This window comes from Brachyhypopomus gauderio, unplaced genomic scaffold (assembly GCF_052324685.1).
Source record: "Brachyhypopomus gauderio isolate BG-103 unplaced genomic scaffold, BGAUD_0.2 sc64, whole genome shotgun sequence".
In the NCBI taxonomy this organism is placed as follows: Eukaryota; Metazoa; Chordata; class Actinopteri; order Gymnotiformes; family Hypopomidae; genus Brachyhypopomus; species Brachyhypopomus gauderio.
In genome coordinates, this window is record NW_027506885.1 from 464,115 (window position 1) to 477,292 (window position 13,178).

General features: G+C 45.9%; 1 protein-coding gene across 11 annotated transcripts in view; it reads left to right on the top strand.

The window, feature by feature from the left end:
* The window catches only part of grin1a (glutamate receptor, ionotropic, N-methyl D-aspartate 1a), a 51,190-nt gene extending 38,473 nt beyond the window's left edge, over positions 1-12,717 (top strand). For 2 of the 11 annotated variants that reach the window (XM_076988902.1, XM_076988905.1), the window contains 10 exons: positions 652-764; positions 944-1,092; positions 1,490-1,647; positions 2,097-2,258; positions 2,618-2,727; positions 3,094-3,239; positions 3,882-3,938; positions 6,379-6,405; positions 7,160-7,270; positions 10,614-12,717. In XM_076988902.1, coding sequence (XP_076845017.1) covers positions 652-764; positions 944-1,092; positions 1,490-1,647; positions 2,097-2,258; positions 2,618-2,727; positions 3,094-3,239; positions 3,882-3,938; positions 6,379-6,405; positions 7,160-7,270; positions 10,614-10,682 — 1,102 coding nt within the window. In that variant the 3' untranslated portion in view covers positions 10,683-12,717. The remainder of the gene's footprint in view (positions 1-651; positions 765-943; positions 1,093-1,489; positions 1,648-2,096; positions 2,259-2,617; positions 2,728-3,093; positions 3,240-3,881; positions 3,939-6,378; positions 6,406-7,159; positions 7,271-10,613) is intronic. The other 9 variants (XM_076988910.1, XM_076988913.1, XM_076988903.1 and 6 more) reach the window with 8 other exon arrangements.
* The last annotated feature ends 461 nt before the right edge of the window (positions 12,718-13,178 follow it).

Here is a 13,178-nt window from a genome sequence, read left to right on the forward strand (position 1 = left end):
GTGTGTGTGTGTGTATGTATGTGTGTGTTTGTGTGTGTGTGTGTGTGTGTGTGTGTGTGTGGGGGGGGGGGGGGGGGGGGGGATTCTGTTCCTCTTGATGAGAGCAGGGGAGCACAGAATATCTTTGTTTCTAGGGTTACCACAACAGTCATGAGACAGCTGATCGTGCATCATTGTTACCGTGGGTTCGGAGGTGGGGATGTTGATTGGCTGTCCTTTGTGAGATAACTCCATTCAATCTACCTCTCTGACAATATCTCTCTCTCTCTCTCTCTCTCTCTCTCTCTCTCTCTCACACACACACCACACTCTTTTTCTCCACAGCTTGTTTCCTCGTGTTGTGTCTGCTTGATGTAGCTGCTGCTGTAGTTTGTTGCTCTTGTTTCTAGGAGTCTCGGTAGCAAGAAAAGGTTTAAAAATGGCTGAATAACCTGTTATAACCTTCTCAACCACCACCTGAATAACCTGTTATAACCTTCTCAACCACCACCTGAATAACCTGTTATAACCTTCTCAACCACCACCTGAATAACCTGTTATAACCTTCTCAGCCACCACCTGAATAATCTGTTATAACCTTCTCAACCACCACCTAAATATTCTGTTATAACCTTCTCAGCCACCACCTGCTGTCTCCTCTGATTTTCACAGCCCGTTTGGAAGGTTTAAAGTAAACAGTGAAGAAGAAGAGGAAGATGCCCTCACCTTATCTTCAGCTATGTGGTTCTCCTGGGGAGTGTTGCTGAACTCTGGAATAGGAGAAGGTGATACATCTGAACCAAGTCTTACAGCACATCTTATAGGCCCACGACTACCTCCTCCATGACAAAGGACAGAGCGGCAGTGCATAAATGACAATGACCAATTTGATTTGTTACAGCGGGGTGTTTATTGCCGTGTGCGTTCAGTGCCCCGTCTGTATTCCTCCCCCCTCCCCCGCCAGGTGCACCTCGCAGCTTCTCAGCGAGAATCTTGGGCATGGTGTGGGCAGGCTTTGCCATGATCATTGTGGCATCGTACACTGCCAATCTGGCTGCCTTCCTGGTGCTGGACCGACCTGAGGAGCGCATCACCGGCATCAATGACCCGCGGGTATGCCGCCCCGCCCCAGACCCAGCCCCTCCCCAAACCCTGCCCCGCCCCAAACCTCGCCCCGTCCCGCCCCAAACCGCTGTAGCTGCCTCTCAGTGCCACCACGTTTTCATGTGTATGTTTAATATATATTTACGTAATAGAAAAGCCTGAATGTTAATGATAATAATAATAATTAATACTGATTATATTTCTTTTCGTTTATATTTGTATAGCGTCTTTCTCACACTTGAGATGGTGGCTTTGTAATGGAAAGATGAAAAAAAAAAAGGTTACTGATGAAACCAACTGACGAAACCATTTGGAGAATCTGTTGGTGTTTCATCTCATCTTCAATAACTCAAGGAGAGGTTCAGAACTATGGCCACGCGTTTACATCAGGTTCCCTTGTTTTCAGCTGAGGAACCCATCAGACAAGTTCATCTACGCCACAGTGAAGCAGAGCTCGGTGGACATCTACTTCCGACGGCAGGTGGAGTTGAGCACCATGTATCGCCACATGGAGAAGCACAACTACGAGAGTGCGGCCGAGGCCATCCAGGCCGTCAGGGACAAGTGAGTTGATGGCGGCTCGACTGCAGCAGGCCTGGGCCCCTGACCCCTGACCCTTGACCCTGTGGTCAAGCTAAGGAGTGCTGGGCCTCAGACTGGATCTCGGGCCCGACGTCAGGAGAGGCTCGTCTGTGTGCCCGTCACTCACGCGGAGCTTAACGTTGAGCTTAGGAACACCTTTTTCCAGGTTTCCAGCAGGTTTTCAGGTTTCGGGGATCTGATGGGGGGTGAAGGTCTTCTCGTCCAGCACTGGATGCCATTTACCTGTGAGATGGTGGTCTGTAGTTCTGGAAACATTTAAAGACACACGCAAGTGGTTTGTGCCGAGGTGTGGGGTGGAGGGAGCCATGAGTGTGTTCTTATTCACTGTACTGTTGCACCATAACCCCCCCTCATCCTCCCCCCCCCCCTCCTGCTCCTCGCCCCCCGCCCCCTCCCCCCCTCCCCCACAGCAAGCTGCATGCTTTCATCTGGGACTCTGCGGTGCTGGAGTTTGAAGCTTCGCAGAAGTGCGACCTGGTGACCACGGGAGAGCTGTTTTTCCGATCGGGGTTTGGCATTGGTATGCGAAAGGACAGCCCCTGGAAACAGAACGTGTCCCTGGCTATTCTCAGGTCTGTCCCAGCCGAAGCAGCAAAAACTCATTCTGCTTCTACTTTCTTTTGGTATTTTTTTTTTTTATTTGTTTTTTTTTTTCTTTCTCATCTTGGTTTTTTAAGATCTCATCATCTAAGATGTTGCTCTTCCTCATCTCTATCTGTACCACCCTCCTCTCACCCCCACCCCCTGCTCTGGTATTTGTGAATGTGTGTCTGTGTGTGCGTGTGTGTGTGTGTGTGTGTGTGTGTGTGCGTGTGTTTACTTTTGCGATATTGTGGGAGAACAGTACCATCTGATTGAGCAGTACCACCTGCACACGATCACACCTGTAATGAAGTTTGACTCCTGTCCTCACTCCCACTACCCTCCGCAGTTCCCATGAGAATGGTTTCATGGAGGACCTGGACAAAACCTGGGTGAGATACCAGGAGTGTGACTCCAGGAGCAACGCCCCAGCCACGCTCACCTTTGAGAACATGGCAGGTATGGTGTACTTTCAGGGGCCACATTCACTAAAAGAGATTGGACAAGAACTACAGTGGTAAGGTACTGTAGCCTTTCTTGTCCAATACCTTCCTATTCACTGTTTACAATTTTATTTCTTTATTTATTTATGCTCATCCGCATTACTGTTGACGTTCATAGCAAGCTAAGTGGCATCTGATGCCATTTCTCAAGCTCCTTCATAGCAGATACAGGTTAAGACTTCCGCTGAATGCATCTCCTTCCTGTTCTGCACCCGTCTGGTGGTTGGACTCGTGGTTCCGTCGGACTTCTAGTTTGCTGATGGTGTCTTATGGTGTCTGATGGTGTCCTCCATGTCTGTCTCTGCCTCCCTCGCTCTGACAGGTGTTTTCATGCTGGTTGCTGGAGGCATTGCAGCAGGGATCTTCCTCATCTTCATCGAGATTGCGTACAAACGCCACAAGGACGCCCGCAGGAAGCAGATGCAGCTAGCCTTCGCGGCCGTCAACGTCTGGAGGAAGAACCTGCAGGTAAGGCCACACCTGTCCATGGTCGTCACGGAGATCCAGGAGGTCGGTCCCCACTGGCCTCTGCATGGGGCCTCTCATTCCTGTAGAGCCTCGGTGTTAGACAACATGGACAACACTGAGATAATATTGATATATTTAACAGTAACACCTGCTAATATACTTAAAGCATAACAGCAAACCATTGATATGACATAGTCAGTGAAGCTCTAATATTTTCGCAGAGAGAAGTCACACTTGTTGAATTCTGGGGTTCATCAAAAACACCTTCTGAACCATCATTTGAAACGTACAAGAGTAACCAGGATTCTTTCAACAGAACCTTTCAGAGAGTTTTTTTTGCACACGAAGGCCTTCTGTAGTGATAGGATTGCTAAGGCCAATGTTGATTTAACAAACAGTAGTAATAATAGTGATAATAATATAAAGTAACAGTAGTGCGGTACGTCTCTGATTGGCGTATCTACCTGACTAAACCCCGCCCCCCTTCCGCATCTCTTCATGTTTGAAGTCCATAATCTACGCTGTTGTGCTTTATCTCTGGACCCCAGAACCGAGCCAACAGGTGACAATGATGCCTGGGGTTGATCCGGGACAGAACATTCAAGTCCAACAGGTCGCCCTGTCTCTTGTCTGTCCCAACAGGACAATAAGGAGAATGCTGGGAGTCAAGTGGCAGGCGCACTGGGTTCTCCGTCTTTAGTATGTAACAGGAGATGTCCCTGCTGTGGTCTCATCTCCTCAAACTACGCTTCATATCGTTTACTTTTTTTTTTTTGTACGCCCATACAAATATCCCGAGTATGCATTTAGATCGATAAGGCCTAAAAAAAAACTGATTATTAATTGAAAATTAAGTGTAGATAGAATTTAAATGGAGTCCTTAGCAGCACTGCTAACCTTTGAATTAGCAACAGCTCCTATCTGTGCCTCTTTATAAAGCGTCTTTATGATCTCAGGGACTCTACCCATAACCAGGCTACGCTTTAAACCCAGCTGAGTGTGACCAGCGCCAGGATGTTGTCCAGTTTGTCACCTGCTCCACATCAGGCTCTTGATTTGCCCTTGTGCCCCATGACTAGAGTCATGGAGGGGCTGGGAGGGGCCTCCCCAGCAGGGCCATGGGTGGGGGGCAGGGGAGGGGGGGGGTGGCCCCAGGCACTGTGAGGCTGTGATGTCCACACGGGGTCAGCCGGCCTCACGCTGGTGCTTTATACACGCCGGCCAAAGGTCAGTGGCGTTGCTGTCGAGTGTAGCAAACAGCAGCGCCATCCTGAGGTAAGATCACAGTGTCTCTTCTGATGTCGGCAAATCAATGTCCTGAAACTGTCTGCCATGTTACGCACACACAGACACACACACACACACACACACACACACACACACACACACACCATGTATGTATGACTGTGCTGCGTATATGTTTGTATTGTTCGTGCACTCTGACTGTCACATGGTGTCTCCTGCTCTGAGAGTGAAGGGTCGTCCATTGCTGAGGGGGGGCGTGAAACTGCTTCATGCTGTTATTAACACAGGCCTTACAGTTGTAATTGTATTCTAATTGCACTCTAAGTTGTAATTGGATTAGCCTGTCCAGCTGGCACTGTTCATACTCTTCTCTGAGCAGTTTCTAGGGCCCTTCTGTTCTTAGCAGGATTCACACATTTCTCAGATGCTGGAGGCGTTTGAGAGCTTGTATGTTAGCCTGATATTCCTGCGTGTGCGCGTGTTTACACATTAATGTCCATGTGCGGCTCATGTATTTTGCACATGTACATACTGCATTGTAATGACAGTAACAGGAGTGCTGCACTTTGGAATAACCTGCCTCATCATCTTCGCCGTACACACGTGGTCAGCCGGAATAACGAACCCTCGTCTTACAAACCCGGAGAGTCGGGAAAGCGTTAACATCGCTGAAACTCCTAACGGCCTCTCCGCCTAGCAGACGTTATTCCAACGTGCGCTGCCTGACGAGAAGCGCTACGAACAAACGCGCACAGACGCAGCAACGTTCCAGCGCTGAGCTGAAGGCCGGGCCACGCGGTGCTGGCTGGGGCCGGCGGCCTGTTGCGCAGGCTGTCTGAGCGTGACGTGGTTCTCCGCGTGTCCACGCTTCCAACACTCCAGCACCACTCTGCTCACTCCGACCTCTAGTACTGGGGCTCTTTTTGATAAAACACATTATCACAGAGGTAGGCATTTAGCTAGCAATGTCATGTTAACCCTATATCCTGCTAACTTTTCTCATTTTGATATTATAGCTGGGAATCACTTTAATTTTTGCATTTTCCCCCTGATTTTTTTACACTACTTTTACATTTTTTACACTACTTTTACATTTTTTACACTACTTTTATAGTAACGCATATGTGCTGCTAGCTTCACCAAGTTCTTGTTCATTCAATGCTAACTCATTCCAGATACATTCAACCACTTAATGCTAAAGAACAGATTAATCCTAGTCCTGGACTTGATTGAATTGAATTGATTTTCAATAAAAAAAGTCACCAGTTAGTCTCATGTAGTCCAAAACTAGGTGTAATCTGTTCTTGGACAGCTAACGTCGAGTGACCAATGACTTATGTTTAGAATCAGTGAGATCACGAGCAGGGGGAACAGAAGGTTACTGGAAGCTCAATCTCCTGCCCCTGTCTTAGACGCTACAGACCCACTGTTACGCTCCTACACACTTGTGTCGCTTCTGTTGTTGACTGGCTCTCCTCCCCCAAACCTTGTGCATGCTCCAGGAGAAATTCACACCACACGTTCAAGCTCCCTTAGGTCTCCACAGTCTGTGGCCTTGATCCGATGCCCTGTGTGTGGGGTGAATTTCCGTTATACCTGAAACATGGTATAATGCCTTCGAGGTGGTTAACTCGGTTTCTTGTGTACCTGATCTGTTTAAATATTCTGCTCTCTTGGCATTTTATTGGTTGCCCTCTCGCTGTCTCCGCCCTCTGCAGACGTGCTGTTTTGTTTGTGAGATTCCAACTGCTTGGCTTCTTCTGTGTGGTTATTTTCTCAGCAAGCTCGTTTTTTTGTTCCCTATGTTTTTGCTTATAGATCTTAAAGTCTTAACGATCTTTAAAGCAAGTGGATAAATATTCATTTATTTTTCTTTTCTCCTTCCCCTGTGCAGCCCTCCTCCTCTGTAGAGACTCAGGATGTAAGAATACCTTAATATGAGCTTTACTCACACAAAACACACTTGGTCTTGTGCTGTATCCTCGTGGCATAATGTAGAGGCCAGAGAGTAGCCTTGGGGGCACTTTGATGGACAGATGGACGGATGGAGGGAGGGAGGGAGGGAGGGAGGGATGGGATAAAAGAGTCAAGAGCCTTTATGTTTTTATGTTTTAACTACAGCCCATATGCAGGGTGGGATAAATCATGTTCCAGTATCACTGCGGTGTGCACCTGACTGCTACACACAGAGAAAAGTCTGCAACGGTATACATGCAAAGAATGATGACAAAGCAGGGTGGAGTGGAGGGGTTTGGGTGGGGTTTGGGTGGGGTTGGGGGGGGGAGGAGATGGATGAAATAAGGACTAAACCAGTTCCTTGAATTGCCAGAATTGCATAGCTCACCTCTCAGCTCACTGTCCTCCACCCACTGACATCCCAGACCTAAGGATGTGTACGTAGGTGGTGCCATCACACCCTGTGGGTGGTGTTGACTCTCCACAAGCTCGTGCAGCTTTCAGCTGTGAACGAGACCTTCTTAAAAGAACGCAAGCGACCTCTCTTCCTGAGAACCGTCTCTCCCCCTCCTAGTGCCTAGTTTGGGTGAAGCTAGCCTATCTTGTCTGGGAGAGCAAAGGGGAGGGGGGGGTGGGGGAGGGGGGTTGGTTATGGCAGACTGAAACGGTCTCTCTCGGGTAGAGAACATGAATAATTATTCTACGTATATTTATTTTAGGATAGGAAAAGTGGTAGAGCAGACCCAGAGCCCAAAAAGAAACCCTCTTTTAGGTCCATCAGTACCAACCTGGCCACCAGCATCAAGAGACGTAGGTCCTCGAGAGACACGGTAAGGAGATGAAGGAATGGCATCTCTGACTCTATCGCTCTCTAGCACAATCTCTCTGTCTCTTTTCCCTCTTTGTCCTATTCTATCTCTCTCTCTCCTTCCTCTTTTCGTTCTCCTGTTTTGCTCTGTCTTAAATGCCATCTCATGTCCGACCCGAGAGACCTCCATCCCGCTCTGGGTCATCCCTGTCCGTGGGCGTCTCCGCCCCAACCCCCCTCCACCCCCCACCCCCGTGTCTGTCAGTCAGTCAGCTGTTCAACCACCACTTTGACCCCATCTGTCAGTTAGGCCTTGCCCCTATCAGCACAGCAGGGAGGATCTAGCGCCCAGATATCACACAGGACACAGCGAGTTTGGGGGCGGGGGGCAGGGAGGCGTTGGCATCCTGATGCGATTCGAAGGGTGGTGGTATAGGGAGGGTGTGTCCCAAGAGGAGGGGGGCAATGCAGAATCTCCTAGTGCTGCTTCTCTCCCCGTGTTGCTGGTCTTGGATGTAGTGTGATGGTGCCGTCGATCAGTGGGTGATGGTAGTGTTTGTGTACGTGTGTGTGTGTGTGTGTGTGTGTGTGTGTTCTTTGATGTGCTTGACCTGATGAAAGTGAATAATTTTTTTTCCCCCTTAACCCTTGCATTATTTGTTTCCAAGCAGCATGCTTAAGTGTTGCGTTGTTCAAGTGGACTTGTGTGTCATACAGACTGATCTTCATGGAAAACCCAGCTTCTCTTTCAGGACTCGGACTGTCCGGACTCTTTTTGTTCATGGCTTTCTTCTTGCCGTTTAAATTCAACATTTCAATCACGTCTGGGTGATGATCTGCGCTGTTGGCCTCATAATCGTTCAGATGACAAAGTGCTGTATAGAATGATAAGATGACGTTTGACTAAGTTTGACTAAGTGTGACTAAGATTTGATCTTTTTTGGATTGTTTCATGCAGATGAATCACAACCCTGTTTTGTTTGCAGCCCTAGACGTGATTCAGAGAACACTTGGGGACTTTTATTATGCCCTTTTATCATAACCATCCTGCCTATTCTGTTTTTGTAGATATCTGCTCATCTGCATAAATCGAACTTTTTAATTTACCAATAGCATGCATTGCCGTTGCCATGGTTATGCTCCCCTCAGATCACTGGCAGTTTTGTCGTCTTTTGTTCATCATTCTGCAGGTAAATTCAGTTATAGGCAAAGATGTCCAGTTTCCCAAAAAGATGTGCACAGATTAACTGATAAATGAGAAAATTCAAGGAACACAGAACTTCAGGAACACAGGAAAACATGTCAATATATTCTTCATTTCCACAACTGCTAAAATGGACAAGGATTTTTCACACTAAGTATTTTTTTGCTGTTGTTTTTTTTTTCATTATCTGTTATATGATGTTTATTTTTTAGCAAGTACATCTGAAGTGTTTTTAATTTGTTTTTAGTGTGTGTGTGTGTGTGTGCGCGCGTGTGTGTGTGTGTGTGTGTGTGTGAGAGAGAGATTTATGGGGGGTTGGGGGAGGGGAGGGGGGGGGTGAAGCACATCCAAGCAGGGAAAGGAGAGAAGCAACGAAACCATCATCAGATGTTGGTCATCAGTTTCTTTTAATATCAGTGTTTCTTTCCTATATAAATGGATATATATGGATTTATGAGTGTTAATGTCCCCTACATACATGCCACACAGATTCTCTCCTCCTCCGAAAGCATGCGAAACCTGTCAAACAGACTGTTGTGTAGCAATAATAGAACTAGACCTTGTTCTGCACCCATGATGATGGTAGAAGTAGTTCTGTCTTTGTCTCTCCTGTTGATCCACTGTCTCTCAGCAGGGGGCGCTGTGGGCCTACAGCGAGCCTCCTCAGAGAGCGTAACGGGCACATGTATTCACAGGGGTGCCAGGGGCACTCCCATGATGCAGTGCCAAGGCTGTGAAAACAGAACCCTTGTCTACAGTGTCATCGGCAGTATCGCTGAATGAAAAGATTCAGCAATATTGTGATGACCTTAAGCTTTTGCTTGCTTTATATTTCCTCACGAGCGACGAATGTAGTGCACACCTAAACTATGCCGCAACTCCACAGTCACAGTGCAATGTGCACTGAACTTCAAGGAAGGCCACGTGAGAGATGTACTTATGGATAAGTTATTCATGTTCACCACATGCCTTTTGCTTTCAATCGATGCAAATAAATTTCAATGGAAATTTCATTTATAATTTTTGTGAAGAAGCGAAACCACTGGATGCGCGTGTCCGTGGTTTTGTCATGTCGGACTGGTGCAGAATGAGGTCAAAATGTAAAAGATGAACATTCTGGTACCACGTCCACCATATCTGTAAGTATTAATCTTTCTAGATTGAGTATTTAATCTTGAGTCACACAACTTGACTGCAGATTCCGGTCAGTTTTGACTGACACGTTGGGGAAGGCTGTGAATTTAGAAGGAGCGTTCTTCTATCTTCTTCCGCTTCACAAAAAAGGCGACCAGCCCTGCTTCAGCTCGCTCCCATGCTGCAATGGTAGGAGATGATGTTGCTCTATTCGTAAGTGGCGTTTATTTTAAATTACATCTGTGTGCCACTTTCGTTCTAGCCATTGCAACGTGGGGGCCATCATCACAGAAGGCAAAATTTTACAGCTTTACAGCTTTGTCCAAAAAAAAAAAAAAAAAAACAAGCAAAAACCAGATGCACTGTGGCAAATGAGGTGGTGATTGGGTATCTGCAGGAAGCTTGAGCGTCCGAGCACCTGCAGATCTCCACCAGAGAAGATACGCTCGTCCTCTGGCTGCACTCACTTCACAGAAGGCAGGAAAACAGGATCTCCAGTCTTACAACACCTTTAACTACTTCTCACAAAGACGTGCAGTAACAACATGGCACTTTCATCTCGTGACCATCTGAGACATGGGAGCGATTGTGTCCACATATCCTACAGAGTTTCTAATGCTATTAAATATTTGCCCGTTAATTCTGGTTGGAGTTGTCAACCAGTGGTTGACCTTAATCATACAGACATATACACTGGAGAGCCGTTTTCCTGTTCCATGTAGGTCTGAATTCCTCCTAAGGCAGTTCACAGGAAAACAAAGTCAATAAAACCCCTAATCCCTAACCCAGATTAGCACCGCTGGGCCTGCAGTAATGAACATACTGCCTCTACATCCCCACTTGAAACTTTTCTGAAAGATTACTTATAAAGAATGTCAGCCATTTTGATGGAGTTGCTTCTGAACTGCCTTGGGAGGTGAACGTGGCGTTCTGGCCTCTCTTCAGTGGAGGGGGGAGGGTTGTTCTAATGCCCCGTGTCCTGTGTGTTCCTCTGTCTGTTTCTCCCCTTCTCTCTGTCCCTCTGCAGCAGTACCCTCCCACAGACATCACGGGCCAGCTCAACCTGTCGGACCCGTCCGTCAGCACCGTGGTGTGAGGCACATGGCGCAGGAGAGGGAGATGTTGGTGTCTTAGGGACGAAGTGGGGGGAAATGGAGTCGGGGATGGGGGCCGTGTCCTCTTCATTGAACATTCAATGCCATTCATGAGCTTCTGCACCTTCAAGAAGATAGGAGGAACGATCTAAACTTCCAAGCGGGAACTTCTCTGGACTTAGAAGACGTTTACAGGAAAGAACAAAGAACTGCACTGGTGTTCTTAGAACGCACTGAAAAGCCACTTCACACACACACACACACACACACACACACACACAGATGCACATCAATAAGGTCTTCATAGATTCAGAATAAACTTAGGAAACATTATCAGATTTCATTTAACCTAGCAATGATTTGTTTCTTAATTCTTCATGAGTGTTTTGTATTGGTTGATATAGTGAACATACGCTGGCTAAGCGCTGTATATATATTCTAATTCTGAGAAAAAGGAACAAAGCTCTCAGCCTATCACAATATCTCCAAGTCGTCATAAGGTCTGTGTTTAATAAGCTAACTGTAGTGGATACCAGGTTTATGCTATAATTCACAAATATCTGACTTTTAAGGACAACATATTTACCTATTTTTTACACATTATATATTTAACTTGCTTTCTGTTTTTGGAATATTTACCTGTTTAAAGAGCAGGAGAATATAAGAGAGCATGCCAGCACTACCTAGGTACAAGACATACAGGAGGACTTTGTCAGTAGGCTTGATTCATACTATTTCCTTGAAACTCCTGTTTGTGGCACTTTGCAGCATACAACCTTACTTTCCGTGTGATAGTGTGTAACTCCCTGTTTTGTATTCAGTAACCATTTGTATCCTCGCAAATGTGATTAACCCTTTAGTGGTCAGTTACTTGCATGTCAACTGCATGGAAAACCTCTCAAGTCACTTAGCTGAACTGCCCCAACTTTTTGTTTTGTACTTATTATTCAGATGAAGAATTGTGTGGTCTTTACTCAAAGAAGTTCCCCAAAGGAAACAGAAATACTGGAGTCTGATCCTTATGAAGTGTCATCTGATTTCACATAAGTGTGATTCACCAGCTTGTCCTTTGGTGAATCCCCCCCCCCCCCTCCCTCCCCGTACACACACCCACCTCTTGTGAGGAGTCTGGTGTGATCTTTCTCATCTTCAGTTGCAATGGGGTGCATCAGAGGGCCAGGTTTTTCATCCAATCAGCACTTGGTCTCTCATGCAAAACTGTCTCTGGGTTCTCAACTCGGAGGCCTTTTACATGGGCACAAACCAAGGGCAGTTTTCAGTCTGTGACTCTGGTGCTGCGTTTTTGTACACACCTCTTGGTTAGATGCAAAAACAGGCCGTTTCCCGCTTTCTGAGGTTGAGAAACATCGACTCTACTGTCAGCTGTGTCCAAATGTCCACAATCTCTGTGAGGAATACTTAAGCATACTTAAGTATTAACTTAAGAATACTTAAACACTTAAATGTGAATGACATAATGTGAAAATTATACATAATCTAATGCAGTCGCAGCTAACCAAATGATGATTTGAAAGTTTTGATGCTAAACCCAATCTTTTGACTTTATGAGTATAAGTTCATGAATATAATGATTGATTTACGTTGTGATGCTGAGAGCCATAGAATGAAGAATGCATGCACGATTTACGTGACATTTCTTTGTGTTTAGATTCATAGTTTGCATACCTGAAATTTTCACTTCTGCATTTGCTTACAGGCCAAATTATGTGTACGCAAATCTTTCCAACTAATTAGGAGTATTGGTGAATGCTACCTAATGAACTTATGATACGGGAGTGTGCTGTTTACTCATAGACGCTATCATACTGTAAATCATATGATAGACTGCTGACTTCCAATACACATAGGCCTTGAGTAAGCGTTTAGATTTATTTCATTAAGAATTGTCAACTTTTGAGTTTATTTTAAATTCAAAGATGCACATCTTTTATTTATTTGTTTGTTTATAATAATGCAAAAGTATGTTTCTATGTGCCAATTAAAATACGCACTAGTGTCAACGCACACTGCAGCAAATGGTAATGTGTTTGTTTCATTTAACGTCAGATAACTGTCGTCGGTTACATTTCTATCCTTCGTTGGCCAAAAATGACTTAGTCGTACACTCTGCGTATATTACATAGCCGACATAAATGGAAATCTGATAAATATTATCTATGTCACTCCCAATTAGCATGTATGCAGGGAATGGGAGAGGGCGGCCACGCCTCCCTCGCGCGGGGCTGCACGCGCCCCGGTATTAAAGTAAGGCGAGTTCAATTAGACGGAAAGGAAAGACGCGTTATTCTCTTGTGCTCCAGTTTCTTCCTGTGCAAAAACTCAGTTTTCTTCAGTTTTCGCAGAAGGATTGAATAAATAGGTGAGTGGTTTACTGTTTCTAGATTTTCCGCGTGTTTTCTGTCCTAATGTTTACTGGTGTATCGGTAAAACGATATTTATGTTTTTACTTGATTTACAACACGCACGAGCACGTTGTG